The sequence below is a fragment of the Cryptomeria japonica genome, chromosome 5, assembly GCF_030272615.1.
Source record: "Cryptomeria japonica chromosome 5, Sugi_1.0, whole genome shotgun sequence".
NCBI lineage: Eukaryota > Viridiplantae > Streptophyta > Pinopsida > Cupressales > Cupressaceae > Cryptomeria > Cryptomeria japonica.
This window is the reverse complement of record NC_081409.1, coordinates 32915333-32940975: the sequence shown is the minus strand read 5'-3', so window position 1 is coordinate 32940975 and position 25643 is coordinate 32915333. Positions and strand designations below refer to the sequence as shown.

The 25643-nt window shown below is 38.3% G+C and overlaps 1 protein-coding gene across 2 annotated transcripts in view; it reads right to left on the bottom strand.

The window, feature by feature from the left end:
* The window catches only part of LOC131057374 (uncharacterized), a 339223-nt gene that overhangs the window by 301615 nt on the left and 11965 nt on the right, over nucleotides 1–25643 (bottom strand). For both annotated transcript variants that reach the window (XM_057991535.2, XM_057991533.2), the window contains exons 2-3: nucleotides 22969–23027; nucleotides 8283–8364 (exon numbers count right to left, since the gene is read on the bottom strand). In XM_057991535.2, coding sequence (XP_057847518.2) covers nucleotides 8283–8364; nucleotides 22969–23027 — 141 coding nt within the window. The remainder of the gene's footprint in view (nucleotides 1–8282; nucleotides 8365–22968; nucleotides 23028–25643) is intronic.

Here is a 25643-nt window from a genome sequence, read left to right as displayed (position 1 = left end):
TAGTTGTTAGTATATAAATAAAACAAATGTCAGTTTGAGGTAACTGGTTGGGTGGAGAAATTTTTTATATAGGTAACCACAGGCTTTATAAGCCAATGTATAAAATGCAAAAGTTAACCTAGTAAAATCATTTCCATTGAATACGTATATTTATGTGTTTTATGATGTAATCTATAATGATTTCACTTTTATTTGCTATACCATTTTCAATATGATATCAAAGCATGTAACGGTTCTATTCCTATGAATGTTGGTCCCTACATTGTGTCATAATGAGACAATTTTTTGTGAGAAGTTTTTTTGTCAAGAGATAGTAGCAGAGGGAAATATCTCAATGCAGATTCTGTGGGCTCCAAATTCTACTTATCTCTATTATTAGCACTATGATCTTAACTACTATGACTCATGAAGCTACATTCTTTGTTGATGCATAGAAGACTATTTCTCACGACCTATATATATGACTTGACTAGCAAATAAAAGAAATAAGAAATCTTATCAATAATTCCATATACCAATTTATCTTTGTGCTCCCAAGCGATTTACATAAATTTCACTAAGCCTTTAGTCTATCCCTTTCAAATGATATTCCTCTATCAATCAATAAATCTCCTCAAATCTTCTAATCAATCAACACAACTACAAAACCACCATATATTGGCTAGGACAATATCCATCCTTGTAAACACTGCTGAAATGGCATAAAAATGACAAAATTAGCCAACCTATCTGTTGACGTGTCTGAAATCGCATTACTACAGTTCCATCCGGCCAACGCAGAATAGAATACTAAGAATCCTATCCTCTCTTGAAATAAGGAAATCCCTAGTGCTGTTTTTAATTGATCAATGGGGATTACCTCAATGTTTCGGTTGTCAGATCTTGACTGCAGGATAACTTAGTGGTTTGATGTGTTTTGCTGGAAACACAAAGGGACTTAAGGTTAGATGAACGACTTCGAGTGAGTTCCCTAAAGTTTAACAGTCCTATATCAGTTGATTTCAGTTAGATTGATACTATCTCAGCTTGACTGTAGGGTTTCTTCTTGGTAAAAAAAAAGGAAAAAGAGGAAAGGGGAAAAGAGATAGAGAAAATCTGATTAATTATCTAAGATAACATGTTCAGGAAAACAGACAGAAACCTCCAAAAAACCAAATTTAACATTAACAGCTAAAAAAGGCACAATGCTGTAAAATCTAGTGCAATCTTCAAGGGGAACTAAATTTTCATGCTACTAAACATAAATGCAGAATTTTGACATTCATTCACTTGATGTTTAACAACCGAATTGAGCATATAAATGGATTCAGAATAACCATGCAGGGGGAGTGACAATCAGCCAGTCCTTAATGGTATGAACACCAAGGCTTCTATCAAATGTTTATCCTAAAAATACTATCTGAAAACAAAATACATAACAAGAATATTAAATGGTGAAGAAGGAGTCCATGCACTCACAAAGAAATGAAACAGCTTCAATTTCCATTAATTCTGCATAGATTTCGCCAAAGCTTCAGCAACAATCTTAGACTTCTTACCAAAAATAAGGGAAAACCAGCTCCTTTAAATAGAGTTTCAGAATTAGATGAATGGCCAAGATTTAAACAAAACAAGTGGCCCAGATTCATCTGTACAACAAAGTACTCATGCCCATAAATAGGAGGTAAATATGAACAACCATTCAAGGAGGAACAATAACTACCTAAAAAAGGCAATTAATAACTACCAACAGCCGCTCAAAAAGTGCACATGCACGGAGCTCAAAATTTACAGCTGACTTAGCAGTTAAACATGAACTTTATGGCCAAAGTGCCTTTTTAGATTTTAAAAGAAATATGCACTTTATGAAGGCACTTTTTCTTTTTCTACTACAGACCCCTTTTCTAGAAATTCATCCTCGGCATTCAAATATTCTTTCCAGAGGTCTCGACCTGCCGCACATTCTGCCCGAACATACTCTTGAAATCTGATGCACAGCTGGAACAGCACCATGAATTGAGGCATAGGAGGATGACGTATCTTATATTGCATGCCCTCTAAATGACGATCTACATTCTTTAAACCATCTTTCCAGTCAGATCGATGAGCTTCAAAACACAAAATGTCCGAATATAACCCGCTAGCAAACTCCAGGTCCTCCGTGGAGTAGGCAACCTTATCCATCCTCAATCTATCCTCCCAATCCGGCTGCACTTGGTCATCGGACAAACTATTTTTCCAGCCCAAAACCATTGATCGGAGAATCCGGCCACCAAGGTGTCTCATGTCCCTCAAAATTTCCTCACATATCTCTTGCTCTTTATTAATGGTGGCCTTTATGTCATTCTTCATCCTGATGGTCCAGTACCATTCTTTAAGAGTGTTGATGTCATATGGATCTAGGATGGCAAACAATGTAGGAATCTATGCATGGGTCCAGAAAAGAGCCCTCATGAGGGGAAGAGTTGTAGCAACGACCTCATGAGCCCTAAGGCATTCCCGCTTTACCTCGAATAATTTGACCAAAATGGTCTCTTGGTGGTGGGCCATTTCTTTTACATCCTCAATGATCAGTTATCCCCTTTCTTTAATGTCTCGAATCCATTCTTTGATAGCCTTGGCGGTATCCCGTACTCCTTCGAACTCTGTTGTAGTCCTTTGCGCCAATGCTGATGGGGGAACATGGGATTCGGGGGCATGATGCAATGGTCTCAACAAGTGATCAACGTACCCCTCAGCCTGCTCAACACGAACTTAGTACATGTTTCTCTCAGCAGTTATCTTGTCGAGTTGCCTGAGCATGTTTTGCACGGAGTCCTTGAACTCCTCCCTTCCCTACTCTTTGTTGGCTCGTCCTATTGGGACAGTCGTAATGCTATAATCGGCCAGCGCAATTTGATCTGCTGGCTTATCGACAAGCAGGGTGGCGATATGGATGGTGCGGTTCCTCTGCTCATCCTTGGTATTTCGAGAGTAGGTCTTAGGCTTTTTCTTCCCTTTGGACTTTGTTTCCCCTTTGCGAGAGAAAATGTCCTCCAAGTCGATAGGTGGCTTGGTGGCTGCCTTTCGCTATGCACGAGCAACTAACCAGTCTTGAGGTATGGTCTGCCCAGATGCTATGGTCAAATTCCCACTCTCTCTTTAATGCTTTCAGCTGGTTCATTGCATATCCATAGCTGATCTGTTATAGGAGGAGTGGAGGAAGTGTCCAGTCCTTTGCTTACAGCTAAGTTCTCCCCTACCTCTCTGAACAACTATCAGGTATCCCCATGTGGTGGTTGCTCCTCAGTTCTGTCAGGCTCGTGGGTCTCATCCGCCCTTCGTTCTCCTTCAATGGTGGTGTCATCTTTGTCGGTACTATGCAATTGCAACTCATGCCGACTCCCTTGAGTGAGTCCATGTACATCAGCCCCTTGATTGGACGGAATTTCGCCTTCCTCAATCTCATTTTCAAGTTCGCCAAAATCAATGATCTTCACCTCTGTATTTAGCTCGTCTTGTGCCGGAGGATTATCAGCTTCGAATGCATCAACATCGCTCTAGGAGGGCGGAGCAGGTATATAATCAAGTTCAACTACATCATCATCGGAACTGGGGTCCTTTGATGATGAAGTGACCTCTGGTCTTCTAATAGGGATCTTCTCCCTTCTTGTCCTTTTAGATGTCTAAGTCGCTCTGCTAGCTTTGGCCTTCTTCCTTTTTTCGGGCTTCTCAACCTCCTCCTTTGGTGCACTTGAGGTTCCCTCATCTTCCGAGGACTGAGAATCAAGACTACCCATCATATGGTAGGTGAACTGAACTCCTTCACGAGTTAGCCGCTCAATCTGTTGGTGTAGCCAATGATCGATGTACCTTCCCGGGGATGCTATAACTGCCTCAAAGTCAGTGATTGGATCCTGTGACCAATCGATGCCCGGTAAGAGATATCTTACTGCCTCAAACTCCCGAACTTGCAAGCAATTTCCAAAATTTGTTACCTGATCCAATACCCGACGGTATTCATAAAGTCACATTTGCTGCACACTTAACCTTGAATATTCACTCCGTCGGACCTCATAGTCATCAAAACAAGTCTTCCAATAGTCTTCAATTGATTCCTTTTCTCTGTAGCGCTTGTCGTAGGTTCTCTTTGCCAAATTGTCATGATCAAAACATTTCCTTGGGAAATGTTCCTGTAGGCCATAAGAGGCTAACTCAGCAAGTGACTCATCGGGATGTGCTGGATTCTTTAAATGGACATCAAGGTTACCCAAAATCATAGGGAAGGTGAATCCGGATTGCTTCTTGTCTCTGAGTAAACTATTCGCCGGACGTGCTTGCCTTGCAACTTCCAGAAGAATTATTTTGTTGGTTGGATAGCGTGGAAGTCGGAAAGGAGCTCCTTCAAAGCCAGTTATCCAGATATAGGAGAACCTAGGGAACTGAATAAACCAGGCGTCGTACCTTTGTACCAAAATGGTAGCTTGCTCTAAGAGCCTTATATGTAATCCCCCCTGCATCAGCCTGACTAGGCACATTGTGAAGGCGTCATTGACACGCTCATACTGACCAATAGCATAAGCAGGGTTGTTCTTTTCCCACTGAGCTATGTCATGATAATGTAGTTACGGATAGCAGTCGTACACCTTTACCTGATTGGGCCCGTTCCCAATTTCACCCTTCTTGATCAACCCTAGCAGTGGCTGGTGTCAAGCGAACATATAAACTAGGTAAGAGGTCATGGTGAAGTGCTTTTTCTCTTCAAGTTCGACCAACTGGGTATGGATATTGTCACTAATGATCTGGGCCCAGTCGAACTTGGATTTCCCGACGAAGACCTGCTTTGTAAAATAGAACATCCACTCTTCAAAAAAGTTAGATTAGGGGAGTCCCATAACCCGGCTGAGCAAGGTGACCATATCTCCATGCTCATTGTGAAAGTCACTTCTGGGGGTCTTTTTCCCAATTCTAATACTCGGAGGCCTTCTCTCCTTATACCATTCCTCGTTTATCAATGTCCTGCATTTAGCAGGGTTCAAGTCATATGCAACTTGTGCTTCATCTATGGTTGTTGCAATGGGGTTATCTGGGAAGGGGATATTGAATGCGTCGCCAATGGCCTCAGGTGTGAAGTCAGCTAGTTCAAGAGGGGGAGACTGTAATTGTTGGAATCAAGGGAACACTAAGAGGGGGGGGTGAATCAGTGTTCAACAAATTTAACTTTAATAACAAATAACCAGATCCTACAACCACTTTATGCAAATGAAGAAAAGTAAGTGCAGAAACACAAAGCCAAGATTAGCAACACCATAACACCAAGATTTTTACGTGGAAACCCGGTTAAGGGAAAAACTACGATGGGATTGAGACCCACAATATTATAATAATGTGATCAGGAGTATAATAATATTACAAGGGGAATGCACATGCATTCAGACACACTGCCTAGAGCTCACTACTCAATTACAATAGAGGGCTACAACCCTCGAAGGACTCACTGTCTTACAACAGATTACAAATGATAACTGATTGAATGAACTGATGGATAGCATCTACAAATGCCAAAATGCAATTCCGGTTAAGCACAAATAGTCTTCTGCCACTATTCTAACACACTGCTTTGTTCTGCTTTGCTCTGTCACATACCGGAGCACAAATCTCCCAACTGCGCACAATCGCTCATACACACTTCCTACATCACCATCAACATGTCAAATGATCATATCAATCGAACTAATATATTTGCACCATCAAATTAAATCAATTCCATATTGGCCTAAAAGCCGCATAACATGCAACATGAAACATGTTACCCAAGTCGGCTTAATCTGATCCAAAAACAACTAAACAGACCAAAACAAGATGTCCACATGTTTCCCATATGTCATCTCATTGACCTCGAATTCACAAACCATCAAAATTACTCCGCATGATCCGAACAACGAATCTTCACACACTACTGCACCAAAACACTGTTATACCAGAAAAACCGTCTACCGGATCTTCCAACCAACACCAACTTAACACCAAAGGCCACAATCCTGGAATAAGGTAAATTGCATATCCACAATACATCTCCCATATCCGCAAAGCAAAATACTCAACCAAAATAATCCGCTGACCACCAAATTGCACACTATGCCGGATACACTGTTCTTCTTACAGGACCTCACTGGACCTCAATCAATCTTCCAGAATGAAGGAATTATAAACTGCGGATTGGATATCTAACTCAAGTTGCTAGTTGCCATCAATGACAACATTTGATCATCACTGAATGTCTCTTGCCAACAGTAATATCCCCACACTTGCAGCCCACAAACTAATTTCATGAAGTCTCTAAGAGACAAAATTGGACAGTTTTGCTATTGTAGAAGACCAATATTAATTAGGACATGATTCATATAGATTAAGGAGGATAGGTTAACAACAATGATTAAGGCGTGCTTATAAGCGATTAAATTAAAGAAGATAGATTGATAATAATAAAGGAACCAATGAGATTAAGGAAGAAGAGACACGATTGCTTAAGGAGCACATAATAATGAAAAGGCACGAACTAACAAACATTAATTACTCTAACACCAAAAGGTGTGATGGAAGATTGCAAACTAAGGTATGCATCTACTCAAAAGGTACTTAGGGAGAGGGGTCATGCCAAATGAAGAGAGGACAATCATAGAGGTTTTCAGATTAAAAGCTGAAGGGATCCAGAGAATCAAGTTCGTTGTCAAAAGAATCAAGATTAAAGTCCAATCTGTATCGAAGGGCATAAGAAGCTAGGCATACATTCAGAATCGGAAAAACATAGAGTGGAACAGGAATCACATCACTGTCACAGCCCAATCAGTATTACTTTGGAGGCTCGACATATGTTTTGTGCATTTATATTGTATATAAAAAACATTCCTTTTCAAACTGCATACAACTGAATTATAAGAATCTTCATAACCGGCTTATATTGGAACTCTCATCTTCAATTTACCTTTCATCAATCAGCCTAGAAAGAGGGATTCATTTAGGGAACATCACAACTAGAAGACCCTTTTTCATTTACCTTTGCTCTCCTTTTTAGCTAAGCACTTAACTCACTCCATTTGGCTAAATTCCTATCACTTGTTTGGATAGTCCATTTCAATCCCAACACCAATTCCTCAATCATCTCATCTTCTACACTCCTACAACTCATTTGAAATCAATTTTGAAGTCTCCTCAACAGGCTGGCAAGATCACCACCTCTAATACCACTGTAATGACCCAGACTTGAATTATTCAAAATTTGTAGGATGATTCCCCAGAATTTAAGATATAAATGGAAAAGTTTTCAGTCTCTCTGCTGAAATAGCTTGTACTGATATCTGGAACATGATAACTTTAGTCTACATCCTTCTATTAATACTCTGATGCAAAGTTTCAATCCATGTCTGAAGGTACTATAATAATGTTCATAAATTTATTTAGGGTTTCTTCTATATTCAAAGGACTATCTTGTTAAATGATATCAGCTTTCCACAATCCATAATATTGTATGTGTGTTGTTTCTCAATTAAGACTGTTTTTATTTGCATCAAAAGACACAATCTTAATCCAGAAACAACACATATACAGGATTATCTTGTGCTTAAACAGTTTAGTTGTGATTGAAGTTTTAGGGAGTCTTAGGAATCTTGCACAAGTAAGAGCCTAGATGCCCAATAGATAGTGTTGTCTCAATTTTTCAACTTTCAAAAAATTGACAAACCCTACAAATTTTTACTCAAAAATTCATAGTTTTCTTCTCTAAGGCACATTTTATGAGGTTTAAAACTCATATTTGTTAATGTCAAATCATCAACTTATTAAAACTCATATTTAAATTATAGTGTTCCATATACATGAATCAACTTATTTTGGCATAAAGATCTATAGATAACTGACATATGTCTTACTTCAGACAGGTGACTTATGGATTTGGCTACAACTTGAAAATCATATGTTTGTGAAAGACACGAGGTGTGTCAAATGTAAGATGTCATTATTGTTTGAGCTAAAGAGTGATGAGCTATGAAAGTGTGGTGTTGATGAGAAATTTGTTTGTTGTATGACACATCCCTAAAGGCAAGTCACTTTCTAAGTTTCTATAGATAGATTGAAACTATTATCTTACTTGTGCCCAAAGCTTGTACAATGTTGCATAGATGCAATCTCTTTTAACTCTATATTCTTGCAAATGAGGTGAGGAAAAAAAATTGAAATAACTACTGCAAAAAATACTTGAATAGAAGAGAAATAAAATACCAGAGAATTCTTAAAGCAAAAGAAAAAGTTAGAAGTTTTGAGTATACCCATGGATCCATGGCAGGCAAATTAACACCTTTCTTCAGCTTAACAAACAACTGGCCATCATAGATATCACGAAGAAAGTGCCTGCAATTAAAATTTCACAAACAAATCACTGTCAACCCTATTCAGTACACTGAGACAACATGTTAAAACAAGCTTCTACATTGTATAACTGCTGTGTTCAGCATTAGAGGCCAGCATAAATATCTTTGGAGTGACAAAGACTCACATGGGATTGTTTGTCATCAAAAATAATATATGCTGATTAAAAAATAATTTGGTTTTAGAAAATGCTAGGAAGATAAGATCAAAATGCCAAACAAAGAAAATGGAAGGTTTGATTAAGGACATACGATGTACATCAGCCCAACGTATAGAAAAGAATGTCATCCAGACATTATCAATGCTCATACAAAACACACGTGCCATATTATAATGTAAATAAAACAAAGAATCAGCTATTTATGCATGATTTTATGTAATGTCCCCTTCTCCATAGTGATCACTCAGAGATACGATTAGCCTATTCCATCATTCCGGTAGGCTAATTTGGAGGTGTAAGGAATGATCAGCTGGAATTGATATATTGTCCATGGAGAAATAAAAGATTATAATATTATTTAACGAGCTTTATACAATAATATTAAAAACAATCACTTTATAAAATAATATTATAAAAGTCACTTTAAAAAAATAAAAGGGTAATTGCATAAAGTGACTTCAAAAAAAAAAAAGAAAAGGCAAAGTGAATTTTAAGAAAATAAAATATTTTATGCCTAGGAGTGGGACGACCCCTTTCAGAGAGGAGAGAAATTATTTAAAATCATATAAAGTGATTTTGGGGTCCAGGGTTGTGCAAAGAGGTATTATAAAACTTACTCTATCACCTCCTAAGCTTATTATGTTGATTTGTGATACTTGAAATTTCTCCATTATCAGCTGGTCTTGACAGGTTCAGTCAATTCTGAGGACAGAAACCCTTGGAAATAAGTGGATTGGATAGAAACCCAACTCCACATTGAGAGGTAGATTTGTCCAGGATTCATCATTTGGCTTATTGCAGGTTTATGGTGATTATTGAGCTTCAAACAGCTAGGGTTTGAAAGGAGATTATCATATCAACTAGGCTTTGAAATTTTTTTATTGCAGATTGAAGACAAAGGAATTCAGATCTGAAGTTTATAATGGCATATTTTCATCAATGGATATATTGCTAGGGTTTGGAAGAGAACTGTCTCGATTGGGAAAGCATTTTGGGGTTATTAGCATCATTCTCTTGTCTGTAGCTTTATATTTCAGACCTCTGCAATTTCATATCAGAATTAAGTTAGAAGGGTTTGGTCGCAAATTTATGTTGGCATGTTTGGCATAACTGATACAGATGGAGAATGATGAATGAACCGGTACAAGATTGTTTGATATGACATTGTGATGAAGAGATTGGGATTGCATGATGGATGACTTTGATCAGTTATTTATGTTGCCATTGATGGCAACTAATGTTTATTCATGTCTACTGATGTTTACTTATGTTGTATTGTGTCATCTAAAGCTTTTGGTCTACAAGAGAGGGCTTACCGGTAAAGAATCAAGAAACTAAGAATTAAGACCTTAACCAGAAAACGAGGAAATATTATGATTGTATTTGGCGATTGGTGATGATTGAGGCTTTGTGGTTTTGAATGTAAGTTTCTATCATTGTAACATGTATCTGACCGGAACGGCATCATGTTGTGACAATCGGAAGTTATGTTTATAATTTCTATTGAGTTTTTGTCAGGGTTTAAGAACCGGTAAAGAATTCTCTTGACCAGTAATGATATTTGGTTTGGCGGTGATTTACATCAAGTTCACATGTTGATGATAATGCGGCACAAACCGCGTGATGTGTTTGAAAGATGTTTTGGTGCATTTGGAGAGCGAATTTCTTGGGAATGTGCAAAGTGCTTAGCGGAATGAACTAAGGGTTACCAGATCGACTTTCTGTGATGATTTATGATCATTCAACGACTGATATTGATTTGTAATTGATTTTAATGATCCATATGATGATCTGTAATGAGTTGTAAAGATCTATGATGATCTTTGTAGTAAGTCTTAGGGTTTTGATGCCGACCTAGTTGTAAAGGTTATTTATGTCGATAAGGTTGATGTTTTGAAGTGTCAGTGATTTTGAGAAGTGTGTGAAGCCGAACCAGGGTGTGTGAGAAGATCTGCCAGAGTGATGCAGACATAGAACTTAATTGGATCTGATCAAGCAAGCAGTTGAGTGCTATACACAGATCATTCATTGTTGTTCTCTAACAATTACAGCAACTAAAATCCCTTAACCGAGTAGGTCCTAACAAGCCTCACATTGTAAAATCCCCTAACAGGGTGACTCAATATCTGAGTTTTAAATCCTCTTGTGAGGTTGATCATAACAGATCAAAGCTCCTAACAGGACTGAGGTAAATCCCTTAACCGGGTGACTCCTAACAGGGTCTGATCCTAACAGGGCATCATTGTAAGCTTCTAACCGGGCTTGGCTCCTAACAGGGCGCATTTCGAAAGAGTGCAAAATATTTGTGGGTACCAATTCCCACTTTGGTTTTTCCCTATTTGGGTTTCCACGTGAAAATCATGGTGTTCATATGGTGAATTTTTTTGATGTGATGGTTTGCTTTACTTTCAGTTTATGCATGGTTAATAAAGCACTTAATGTGCAACATTGATATATCAGTTTAGCAGATGTTTATCAGTAGATACCGGTACTGGTAAATGACTCCAATGTTGATCTATATTTGATTTGGTGAAAGTTTTATGAGTCTGAGTTTCTAATTTCAAATTATTGTTAATACTGATTCACCACCCCCCCCCCTCTCAGTATTAACCGGATCCTCTAAGATTAACAATTGGTATCAGAGCGTTGGTCCTCTATGTGCAGAAAGCCTAACAACTTTAAGGAAGGATTTGTGAAAGGTGATGGAGGAGGGTCCCAAGTTTACCAAGGACAACTACCGGATATGGAGTGATCAGATGAAGATCTACATTAAAGGAATGGGTTCACAATATTGGAATCATGTGATAACCAAGTATGTTGCTCCTACTACCAGTCCATTGACATCGGATGAACTCAAAGAACAGCAGGAAAACATTCAGGCTCTTGAAGCAATTGTCAGTACTTTGTCTGACTCTGAGTATATTGATGTTCATGGATTAGAAACTGCAAATGAGGTATGGGAGAAATTTAATTTAATTTATGGAGGAGATGAACATGTACAAAGGGCAAAGGAAGAGAGTTTGAGTGGAAAATTTGATGATATGAAAATGGTTGACGGTGAGAACATAGCTCAATATGGACAAAGGATTAAGGAAGTTGTAGGTGGTATAAAGAGTGCCAAGGGTAAGATTGAAGATGATACTATTGTTAGTAAAATGCTTAGAATTCTTTTACCGCAGTATTCTATCAGAGTGTCTACTATTCAAGAACTGAGATCCATTTCAAAAGATAAAGTCACTGTTGATTTTCTAATTGGAAAGTTAACTGCATTTGAACTAAACAGTTTTGATTTTAGTGTTTCCAAACCTTTTGAATCTGCTTTTAAGGCTTTTGTAACCGGTACATCAGCAAGGAAAGGAAAAGATGTTTGTCATAATCATGACTCCAGGTCTATTCATGGCAGTAGTAGAGGTGATGGTGATGATGAAGATCATCTGATGGAACTTGATGCATTACTGGATAAAAGATTCCCTAGAGGAACAGGTAAAGATAAAGGTAAATTACCCTTGAAGTGTTTTTCTTGTAGTAAAATTGGACACATAGCTGCTAACTGCCCTAAAACTGATAAGAAAGAGAAGTTTAGGAGATTCAAAGGAAAAGGCAAGAAACATTGTTATGTTGCAGTGGACAAAGGTCTGACCAATGTGTTGGCATTATGTGAACCGGTATGAGGACATGATGACATTGTATGTTGTCATTGATGTCAATATCCTGAAGAAGAGAGAACCGGTATGTTACCAAGAACCAATATATGTGAGAACCGGTATATGTGCCAAAGTGAAGCGGTGTGTTTGTTCAAGGTGACCTGGCATGTGGTTATGGGAACCGGTACATGGAAGCTTTGTATGACTACCGGTTGGTAGTCTCAACTTCAGGGTTTCCGGTTGAAGTACTTCAAGCCTGTGTGATGAGTTAGCATTGTAACGAAGAACAGATCGTGTTGCCACGTCAGCCTTGTGCGCGTGAAGGATCTTGCATGAAGGAGATTGTTCCTATCTACCTCGAGAATGTGCGAAGTCTGTAAACGGTGAAAACGCGTGATGGGTTATCAGCTGCCATGAAAGCGGTGGAAAACGAACAATGGAGAGCATCTTGAGATTGGTTCAAAACTGTTGCATTTAATGCAATGTGCTCAACTGTCAAGATTGAACCGTTTGAATTGCTTAACCTAACAGGTTTAGGGTTTAGGGTTTATGCTACCGACCTATCTGTTTCCTATAAGGTCGATGTTGTGTTTCTTTCTGCGGTTGTTGGCAAAAGTTGTGTGTGTGTATCCAAGTGAAGGGATACGTGATTCTTGCTAGACCAGAGGACAGAAGTGATACCTGCAGAGTGTAAGTGCAAAAGGTGGAGAGGAGCTAAAGCGGATCTGCATTGGCATTGAGTGTTGTTACCAGATCATTGTAATACCTGTTGATCTCTAACCACTTCAATAGTTGGGAAATCCCTTAACAGGGTAGCTTTAACCGGCTTACTATAAATCCTTTAACAGGGTGACTCAAAACCATTGAGTTCTTGAAATCCTCTAACAAGGTAACCTTTAACAGGGTTTAACCCTTAACCGGGTATTCTAGCCATCCCTTAACCGGTTGATCCCTAACAAGATCAGTTCCTAACAGAACCTATTGTATCAGTCTTTAACCGGACAAGGCTCCTAACAGAGTGGACTTCTAAAGAGTTCAAAAATAGCTTGTGGGTATTCACCCCCCCCGGGGTTTTTCCCAGTTGGGTTTCCATGTGAAAAAAATTTGTGTGTCATCTGTGGTGTTATTCATGTGATGGTTTAAGTGATTTGTGTCTGAAGGTAAATCATGTTGATCTAGCTGTTTATATATGTTTGATGATAGATTACCTGTTCATGCACTAGGGTGAAATGGATATGAAGTATTAGATTGTATGAAAAGATAAGTGTCAACCGGTTTATGCTTGTCTCAGTTATTATGGGTTTTGCCGGTTGTACTCTGTTTAAGACCGGTGTTACTGTTTGTCTGCCAAAGCACAGTGTCTGCTGACAAACCGGTTTAGGATTGTGTTTTTGTCTATATTGATTCACCCCCCCCCCTCTCAGTACCAGTTTGGTACTATCCATTCATCATTAAGTTATCACGATGATGAATCGGAAGAAGATGACAATGAGGAGATAGTATTTGTTGATGTGAAGGAGGATCTGACTGATGAGAAGGCTTTGGTGTCTCACATGGATAACAGCGATGAATGGATAATAGATAGTGGTTGCTCACACCACATGACCAGTGACAAAAGTAAGTTCTTATCCCTTGAAAAGTTTGATGGACGTGTTGTAAGATTTGGTAATAACTCTCCCTACATGGTTAAAGGTAAAGGATCAATTTCATTAAATGGGAAGAGTAATGCAGATGATGTCTTTTGGGTTGAAGGACTAAAACATAACCTCTTGAGTGTTGGACAGCTTAATGATAAGGGATATCTACTTGAATTCAAAAGTAGAGTGTGCGGGAATCTTGGAAATAATGGAGAATTGATTGCTACTGGGAAGCAGACTAGAGGTAATCTATTTCATCTAAATACTAATGTAAATGATTGTTTGGTGGCGAAGATTGAAGACAGTTGGTTGTGGTACAAGAGATTTTGTCATGTCAATTTTGACAATTTGATTAAAGTTAGTAAGTCAAGTATTGTGAGAGGTTTGCCCCAGCTTGTGAAACCAAACAATGTGTTATGCAAGGATTGTCAGATGGGTAAGATGACCTTTGTATCTCTTAAGAGTAAGTCTTTCTCTTCAAAGAATATTCTTAATTTGGTTCATACTGATCTTTGTGGTCCTATAAGGACTAAGAGCTATTTTGGTGATAAGTATTTTATGATCTTTACTGATGATTATTCCAAAATGATGTGGATAACTTTTTTGACAGAAAAGTCTGAGGCATTTAGTAAGTTTAAAGCATTTAAAGCTCTTGTTGAGAAAGATACCGGGAAGAATCTAAAATGTTTGAGATCTGACTGGGGAGGTGAATTTACTTCTGATGAGTTTGTGAAGTTCTGTGATGAACAGGGAATTAAGAGGCAAATGTCAGCTCCTAGAACTCCACAACAGAATGGGATAGCAGAGAGAATGAATAGAACAGTTGTTGAAGCTGCTAGAAACATGATGATTCAAGGTGAAGTACCGAAGATGTTTTGGAGAGAAACAGTCAGCACTGCTATTTATACTTTGAACCGGGTATTTGTCAAAAAAGGTAATAACAAAACACCTTATGAATTATGGCATGGAAAGACTCCTAGTGTAAGTTATTTCAAAAAATTTGGGAGTAAATGTTATATTGAGAGAGATGATTACACTGAAACGTTTGCTGCTAAGTGTGATGAAGGCATTTTTCTTGATTACTCTACAAAGAGTAAGGCATTTACATGTTATAACAAAAGAACTAAGAAGATCATTGAGAGTGATAATGTGAAGATAGATGAACTCTCTGATAAATCTGCAGAGACCAGCAAATCTAGGCCTAAGAAAGATGAGGAAAGACTTGTGTTTATAGAACCGGAAGTGCAAAAGACTGATGAGCAAAATGTTGCAGAAATAGGTGCTCAACCGGTAAATGCAGAGAGCGATGAAGAACATGAAGCAGGAAGCACAGCACCAGAACCGGTTATTCCAAGGTATGTCAAGCTAAATCATTCAGAAGAACAAATAATTGGAGATAAAAATGCTGGAGTACAAACAAGGAGGAAAATCAAAGAAAATTTATGTCTGATTTCTACTATTAAGCCGAAAACAGTAAGAGAGGCTTTAAAGGATAATGACTGGATTAATGCAAATTATGAGGAGTTGGATCAGATAGAGAAGAACAAGACATGGACACTTGTTCCCAAACCGAAAGACAAGAATGTGATTGGAAGTAAATGGGTCTTTAGAAAGAAGTTTGTAATATTCCCACTTATTTTTTCAGTTTTCAAGCACAACAAATAGTACAATGTGTTGAGACATGGACCAACTAGGACTCGAACCTAGGACCTTCCATACGCTACTAGAGTGCTCTACCACTAAGCTATTGGTCCCTCTTGGACTAGTCCATCGTCGGTCCGGGTGTGGCTTATTTCCAACACCAACACCCCCCTTAAGCCACACCTCTCGTGTGCTTGGGGCTCCTAGCCTGAACCTGGCTCTGATACCATGTTGAGACATGGACCAGCTAGGACTCGAACCTAGGACCTTCCATATGCTGCTGGAGTGCTCTACCACTGAGCTACTAGCCCCTCTTGGACCAGTCCATCGTCGGTCCGGGTGTGGCTTATTTCCAACAGCAACACAATGCACCCGTTAAAGTTAGGAAATATAATCGCAATGCTACTGAAAAGTAACCCTTTCACTTTCTGATCACCAAGTGCCCAATGTGGGAAGGTGAGAGCATACGGTGATAAGGGGTTCATTAGCTCACTAATTTGTTGGAAATTACAATGCAAATATAATACCGAGCAGCAAGCCAGCCCCTTCCACTTTTCAGCGGGATGAAGAACAAGAACTTAGCGGTAAACCAGCCAAGGCAACAAGAGCATAAAAAGACCAAATCACTCTACCGCTTATGCAGCGGGAGGACTTTTACATAAAACCATCACTCAACTGCATATCTCAACAGGTGGACAATATCACTCAACTACTTGCTCAGTGGGAGGACAAAACTGAATTACAAAACATACAGGCGGCTAAGCCATCCTCTTCCACTTGTTCAACGGGAAATGCAGCATAGAATGAATTGGTCAATACTACTAAAGCAATTCTTACAACGATGCAGATGTGAAAGAAGATCGAATGAAGTACATATCTCAAGAATTCACTAACACACTCTAACCAAAAACACTACTTGCTGTTCTGAAATCGGATACAAGGAAAACGCAGAACTAGCCATCCCGAAACCCACTAAAAAGCCTCCGAGAGGTGAGAATCATGTAGCAAAGTTCAAGACCTTTCCAACGAGCTATAACACATAGGCATATCAAACCAGATGAAGCCAAAAACCCTTTATTACTCCAAAATGGCTATATACATAGCCTTATTTTAATTTATTTAATCGCTAACTTAGGAAATATTTAAATATATTAAAATAATTCCATAAATCCAATAATAGCCCAAAATAACCAACCAAACATGAATCTGACTTTGTCACCTGTCTGTGACTAATGCCGAACAAGATGGGCCAACTGGCAGTCCCATCCCTAAAATCTAGGGATGCTCCTAGAAATTAGGAAACACACCCAATCTTCCTGAAACTGAAACCATGGTATGGTCCCGTGGAACCTCAAATATGGAAACTACCACAACCTCCTAAAAAGTAGGGAATCGCCCTAAAAAGTGGGAACCTCTCTCCAAACACCAATAACTGCTCAAAAGGATCCTGCTCTACTCCTTGGTCCCTCAAGTGGTCATTCAATCAACTGCTAGTTCTCCCTAAAAAATAGGAGACCTCCCTAAAAAGTAGGAACTGTCGTCTGAAGTTCCAAAACGGCTCACAGAGCCCCTGCAAAGCTCCATGACCCTCAGAATGAGTCCCCTAACCATGTCATTGACCTACGGGAACTCGAATGGTAGGTCAACCCCTACTCATCTCATGTCACCTAGAAAAGGGGACATTACAATCTTCCCTTCCCGAAGATTGCTTGCCCTCAAGCAATCTGCACCTACACGTTGAAAACCAATTCACTGGATCCCATATCAATCTGATAAACGTTGCTTCACCCAACCGCTTCGCTACTCTGACATAAACATATGTATACCCAAAGTGAAACAACTCCTCATGGATCCAGTGAAGAAATACACCACACATGTCAATACCAGGATCCAAAATCTTTGCACTGTCATATCCATCCATCATGTTAATACTCATCATATTGCTGCTGTGAACCTGAACATCATCTAACCAGCTAAGAACTTCACTCCAATTGAAGCCACAAGTACTACCAACCATCAATGCTGATATGAATCCATCAATGAGCCAATTTCCAACAAGTAAAATGTGTTGAATACTTTTCCAAGACCTCCAGACAGTTGTTGTAACTTTACCTATATTTCCACAAATTAATGTGCCTTCATTAAAGATTGCTAAGTAAATGTTTTGTTGAGCCATGTAACAAATGAAGTCCCTTACATGCTGATCTTCATAGCCGACTGTCAAATCTAAGAAAAATGAATCACCAATCAATAAGTACAACGTTGCCTTATCATATGAAAGAGGTGACAAAATCAAAGGCACATTGGGAACACCTATGCCAATCGAGGATAACTCATTAGTGGCTGGTCCACTATGAGCCTCATTATCAATTCCATCACCGCCATGAAAAAAATAACCAATATCAGCTGAAAAATCAGAATTAGATAGCTCTTGTTCCTCACCAATATGGTGGTGAGTATAATGAATGTGCTGAAGTTGAAGCTTGGCCTGATGAGCTATCAACTTGGCTTGCTTGGCTCTTGCCAACCATCCTTCATTCATCCTCTGAGATTGCTCTATATCAGCTGTCCCAAAATGCACAAAATCTTATTTATGATGGATTGTATTATTCACATTATCATAACCCATGATTGCACCATGTGTACCTTCAAGTCTAGAATGCAAATCATTATTCTCTTCTTGACCAAAGGCTGCCATATCTTGAGGAAGCGAAGTTATATCACTTTTGTTATGAACCTCGTGGGGTGGCTCGAATGACATGCTAGAGGCTGCTGATTTGCCAAGTTCAACATACACCTCCCCTATCAAGATAGACTCACACACATCCGTCAAACTCTCCTCGGAACCATCACCATTAGGCACATTTTCTGTTTTGTTCCCATCTTCTAAGGTCTGATTTGAAAAATCAGACTCATTATGACATGTATCTTCAATATCAAAAGCATCAGTAACACCCAAACAATGAGTGTTTGCATGAGATGACCCCTCACAACCATCATCCTCATGCACCAAAGCATCAAAATCTTGATTATGCTCAGTAGCAAGACTGCTGTCATAAAAGTCAGGGTTGCTATGGCTTGTTTTCCCCTTGCATCCCTCTTGTTTAACACTCATATATTGCGTGCCAACTGTCAAAATCCCTCCTACAACTTCCTTATGTGCCATGACCTTTGAATCATCATTGTGTTCATATGAAGGACTGCTGTTATAAAAATCAGAAAGGTTGCCATCCTTTGTGACATGTTTTCAACATTCATAGGCACCACTTCATCCCTTGTAGCATGTTCATCAAATTCCTCATAGAGATTTTTACAAACCTCATTTATGGATGAGTCAATCGGTTCTTCTCTTTTTATTAGCAGCTGATATGAATTCATAGCATCTTCAGCTTCATCTGGAATACCCATAAATTGGGTGAAGGTAAGCATATCTTATAGCTTTTTTGGAAGGGAGCAAAACCCATGATAGTTGCTTATGACTGTATCATTGAATGTTTTAACAGGGGGGCTCCTTGTACTTTTAGATGTAGTTGTACCTCTAGTGTGTCTTGAACTTTTTGAAGGTGTTTGATCAAATTCCCTTCCTGCTTGTTTATTTTTACATAACCTTGTCATGATGATTCTTTTTATGTCCAACTGAAAACCAAATCCGATCACACCAAGTGAATGCAATTACCACCCCACAGGCTGGCAGGATTAGGCTCTGATACCACTAAAAGATCCCAAATGGATCCTTTTGTTGTTGCTTCTGTAAATTCTTAATTAAACATACTGTATTTTTGTAATTTTAGGGTGCTCTTATAGAATAGACAAAAGTTGCAAAAAGGGATTGTTTCTTTTTGGGTTTTGATGTTATAAGTAAAGTAATTGATAAATAGCAACAACTGTGAAATAAAACAATAAACAATGTTCATATGTAAGAACACTTAAGCAATCTGAAAATACTGCAAATCATACCAGGCAAATAACCTAGTTTTGTATTCAGCAAGAATCCATAGATTTATTTGGAGCTATTCTCAATCTGGGTTGATGCCAGATGGAGGAATATTACTGGCAACGAACAAGGAAGACCAAATAAGTTGAAAACAACCCTTCAAGCCAGCATACAAACAAGGCATGGTTGCAAAGGAGGCGTGGAAACTGCTGCAAATCACGTGCCAGCTGAAATAGACCAGCCACCCTGTTGAAACCCCCAATATGCACGCTGAATCTTCAGGCCAAGAAGATGTGTCTTCTACCTCTAACAATCTTTGTGCAATCCTAGATAAATCCACTGTCGACTCCTGCTAAAGGCTACGTCCCAGCAAGTTCAGACCTGGGGTTTACGTCCCAGACCAAAATCACTCTTCCAGAGCAATTCCCAAATTCGCAAGTTTCAAAATGATCAAAGATGCTATCAATTAGGTTTTCATCTCCTTATAACTCCTTTCCCTTTGCAAGTTGAACCCTAAAGAATAATAAAGCTTGTGCTTTATAATTAAAGTGACACTTTCCCAATTATAGCGTCAAACTATAGAAAAATATCACTTTATTGAGAAAAAATAGCTTCAAGCATCCAAAAAGACTCCGGGAGGTGAGAATCATGTAACAAAGTTCAAGACCTTTCCAACGAGCTATAACACATAGGCATATCAAACCAGATGAAGCCAAAAACTCTTTATTACTCCGAAATGGCTATATACATAGCCTTATTTTAATTTATTTAATCGCCAACTTAGGAAATATTTAAATATATTAAAATAATTCCATAAATCCAATAATAGCCCAAAATAACCAATCAAACATGAATCTGACTTTGTCACCTGTCTGTGACTGATGCCGGACAAGATGGGCCAACTGGCAGTCCCATCCCTAAAATCTAGGGATGCTCTTAGAAACTAGGAAACACACCCAATCTTCCTGAAACTGAAACCATGGTATGGTCCCGTGGAACCTCAAATATGGAAACTGCCACAACCTCCTAAAAAGTAGGGAATCGCCCTAAAAAGTAGGAACCTCTCTTCAAACACCTGTAACTGCTCAAAAGGATTCTGCTCTACTCCTTGGTCCCCCAACTGGTCATTCAGTCAACTGCCAGTTCTCCCTAAAAAATAGGAGACCTCCCTAAAATGTAGGAACTGTCGTCTGAAGTTCCAAAACGGCTCATAGAGCCCCTGCAAAGCTCCATGACCCTCAGAATGAGTCCCCTAACCATGTCATTGACCTACGGGAACTCGAATGGTAGGTCGACCCCTGCTCATCTCATGTCACCTAGAAAAGGGGACATTACAGAGAGGCATAAAGAATTAGAAATAAATTAAACATGTCATGAATTGGGCGCAAGTTTCTTAGAGGGAAATGTAATTTCAAATTCAATTGCCCTAATTTACTTCTCTCCTATATAATCACCTCTTGGGCTCTCATTTGGACATCTTTTCTTGGACAATATAACAATATGCTGCTGGATTGTTTCCAGGTTTAACTTTCTGCTAGTTGAGGACGAAAACCCTCATCTTTGCTTGCTGGTTTCGGTGGTGACAGATGCACCCTAGCCGGAAGGACTGATTCTACTTCAAGGGTCAAATTGGTATTCACAGAGTTCCTGATTTCTATCGTTTTGGTGGAGTTAGAATGAAGATTTTCAGTGTTCTTTGAAGTGGGTTTGCAGATTTCAGTGTGTTGTGTTTGGGGTTTGGTGTGTTTGTTGATTTGCTTCCCTTGGTGCGCATAAGGGGTGTTAATACGCCATTTTCTAGGTCTGATATACATTTCCAGATTTCTGTAAATCACCTTTCCTTAACAACTGGGAGTTTCAAAGTGTTCATAGCATTGTTGAAGGTGGAAGCTTAGTTCTAGAATTTATTTCTGAGTCATCCTCTTTGTTGGGCACCTAAAATCTGTAGCTTGAAGGGTCTGAAATCTATGAGCTTGGAGGCCCTTAACATCATTTTCAAACATTAGTTGTTGTTGTTGGTGAAGTTTACTGGTTTTGAAGATTGAACATGGGTAACTTTCCCTAGCATTACAATCATTTTGAAGGATATTTGCAGGTCTGATTTCATATCAGAAAGTCTGATTTTCAGTTTGCTATCATATACCTGGTTATTGATCTTGTATTAGCACATGTTGGTTGAGTTAAGTAAAATACCTTCCAAAGCTTTGAAGATACTTCTATGCTAATGTATTGATTTGAGAGGTGAACGCCCAGCCCCCTCTTTTTTTGTAATCTGCCATCAGTTCTTTAATTTCCTATGCTTAGCACTATTTACTTTCCTTATGAAAGAGAAATCACTTCTTTGAATATGCAATGTATCTCTTGTATGTCAAAAATGATGAATCAAAACAAACATGAAACCCTTTCTGCATCTTCCATCTAATCTGAAAGAACACAAGAAAAATCATAACATAGTTTATTAAATTAAAAGAAATAACAATGCAGAAACTTCAGTGTTTTTTCAAAAAAAAATCAGGGGTGGACATCACAGTGGTATCAGAGCACAAAACATCCTGCCAGCCTGTGGTGATCAGTCACAATCAGTCTCATACTTTCTATGAGTGAAAGGGCACGAAGGTTTTATAACAGAGGACAAAGGGAAGGACATTGGTAGCTGCCACAAGTTCCTAAGGGAGAAACAGTTTCAGAGATCTTAGGCATGGATCAACAATCTCCTAGTGACGGTGAAAACACAATGGAGAACATGGCAGATAAAGGCAAGGAGAGAGCTCGTTCTTTGAGTCCAAATACCAAAATGGGAATGAAATTTGATGTTATGATTGATATGATGTCTCAATTGTTGGGAAAGTTTAATCAAAGTATGCCAAAGAATACTTAGGGTAATCAGGATGCAACACAGAGAAACCAAAAAAACATTACAGAGAGCAGCTCTTCTAGACAACCAAATAATGGTCAAAGGCAGCCTACAACAGCAGATTCAAGTATTCCTTCTAGACCACTCCAGCCTACTTTCATTCAAAGAGAGGTTCTTTAGACTGCTAACGAGACACCCCTTTCATTGGTTGATGAATTAATGCTTTCCCACACTGAAAATGAGACTCTTCCGAAGGCAGATAGAGATGATCTAACCTTTAATGAACTCATGGAACTAAAGAAAAGAAGGGGAGGAGGTAGAATAGATTATAGAGGTCCAACTGGACAAAGGTGTTGATGGGGAAGTTTGTACTTCTGTCAATGCAGAATAAAATATACGGAGTATATCCTATCCAACTGTGTTTCAGGGCAGCAGAAAGTGTGGGTTAAGTGGGTGGGTGCGTTTGGGTGACTTTTGCTAACTCCACCTAGTGCCAAGAAATCTCAGTCCTAAACAATTAAGGTTTTCTATTATAACTTAGATACTTAGTCAATTTTAACATAAGATGATGAAATATTCTCTGAATCTATTAAATAATTGTTTCTTCCATTTAGTATTGTATTTCTTGTGCATAAGTTTATAATCTGGGATTCTCCTTCTTTTAAATTAATCCATACTTAAAAGGTTAAAACTAAGAAAATAGTAAACACTAATACTCTGAGAGAAAAACTGTTTCACAGTCGCCAGCATCAATTTCATGAACTCCAGCTTTCTCCTACACAATTATAAGCATCCATTAGTAGCATTAAAGAAAAATAGAACAAAATTCATTTTAATATTTCAAATAGAACATGTTTATCATCACCTAATTGAAATTAGACCTGGTATGGGGCATAAAAAACCAACCTTAGCATTATTAAGAAAAGCAATAAAATAATAGAACATTGTGAGTGAAAGCATTATACCAATTTTCCTTTAGAAACATAATGTTAGAAAAATTAACCTAATATGAAAGACATTACAACAGATTACAGAATAATATAGAACATAAAAAATTATATTTATTTAAGAAATATTTATTTGAACTTTCATTTAGTTGTTGGTATCATGGTGAGCATGATGAAGTTTGAGGTACTTAGAGGTTGTCATTGATGGCAAATACCGGCTCTAATGTCATCACAACCAATCAGAAAAGAGTTATAGTGGATTGGTGAGGAACAAAGGACTAAAGACTTCCACTGGTGAGCAGAGACCGGTTTACAGGAAGCAACAGGTACTTGAGCTGAGTGAAGCAGGTTCACCAATATAAAGGAAGCAACCGGTAACAGATCATAATAGTGATTGATAAGTATGCGAAGTGAAAAGGATATGCGTAGTCATCAGCATGTTTGGCGTGCTAACATGTGGATTTGACAAATTTGGAAAGAGTCAATTGAAGTCGGAGTGCTTGCTAGAGAACCGGCGAGATTTGTGGCAGAACCGACGAGATTTGTTGCATGAACAGATAGTCCCACCGATATAATCAGCAAGATTTGAGGAACAAATTGATTGGCGTATAGAATGATTTTTGAGTTCGAATTTTGGAGGGAAAGTTCGCACCAAGATTGAAGACAGCTATATACATGTTTTTTATCTTGATTTTTGAGTGTTGTGGGAGTTGTGAGTGAATTGAGATTGAAAATCAGAGTAAGGTGAAGAACGAGCTAAGTGCAGAAGGGTTCCTTATGAATCGGTGAAGGCATCGGCGAGCAGAGATTGAAGCAGATACAGAGCGGATCTATTCGACAGGAAAGTGTCATCATCAGATCAATGTGTTGTTTCTCTCTAATAATTGCAGCAAATTAAATCCCCTAACAGGGTGAACCTTAACCAGTTCTATTTGTAAAATCCCCTAATAGGGTCACTCCATGACGGAAGTGTAAAATCCCTTTGCAAGGTGAATCCTAACAGATTCTAAGGTATTCTTAAACAGGATACCAGTCATCTTTAACAGGGTGATGTTCTCAGAAGGAACAGGATTGTAATCTCTTAACTGGGCACTCTTTTTACTGCAGTAAAAGAGATTGTGGGTTATCACCACCATGGTTTTCTCCCTCTAACCGAGGGTTTCCACGTATAATTGTTGGTGTTATGTGATGTTTATTTGATGCATGCAAATCTCTTTCCTTCAATGTTCTTGCTTTCATGATTAATGCAATGCTTTAAGTTAATTTGAAAAAGGTAGTTGCAGACTGGTCAGTTTGGAATATTATTGTTTATAAACTGTTTTAACTGATTCACCCCCCCTCTCAATCACCGATTAATACCAACAATTGGTATCCATAAAATATACAATTTTCTCATCAATTAACAAATAACATCTCTAAAAAGCCTTAATTAAAATTTAAAAAGACCTAAAGATCCTTTCTATCTACAAAATAAATTACAAAAGAATCAAAAGCAAACAATTATTTCAGGAGGTACTTTCTCAAACAAATCAAAAATGAAATATTTTACTAATATAAATATGCACCAAATGGGCAGAACCTGAAAATGGACTTCTCTTAACTTGTCTGTATTTGTGGGGGCCCTATGTTGTTTCAGGTAAATTCTCCAACATCTTTGAATATGTATTCCAATAGTCTAGCCAAGGGCTTAGCACAAAATTTCTAACTAAATGCCAAATGGCTTAATCAAAATCTCCAAACATAACCGACATGTTTCATTTATTTAGTAATTGTGAAGCTAAGTTACCAAAGAGAGATACAGAAGAAAAAAGAGATATGGAAAATCAAACAGACCTGGATATGGTACAGTATAAAAATATGCATACATAAACATGGCATTTAAATTAGGAAAAATTTTACCCAAAAAAATGTGTTAAAATCAAAGATCTGAAGTAGGAAAAGATATTCAAATTCCTTCCAAAATTTAAAAACATATATTTAGCTGTTCAAAGTGCATATCATAGTAACGGAATGGATTCCTGAAATATAGATCATGATCATCTACATTATTTAGGTTCTCATGGTCTCCAAGGACATTAGAGCTACATGGGTCACCATTAGGAATGCAACTTCATTACTAAACCCTAATACTACACTAATTGCTAGTTTCAAATCAATTACACGGTAGAGTAAAACATGTTTGCTAAACAACAAGCTATAGTTTGATATGACTTCCAAAAAATTCTCTAATCAATCTGTCCATCTGTCTGCGAGTGGTAGCTTGTACTAGTAGTGAGCTCAGTCCCAATCAATCTAAAAATATCTTGCCAAAAGAGGCTTATAAACTTGTTGTCCCTATTACTCACTATGCTCTTGGGCATCCCATGTAATCTGAAAATCTCCCTGAAAAATAAATCAGACACTTGAGGTGTAGGATATGTTGCAGAAATAGCAAATAACTATGC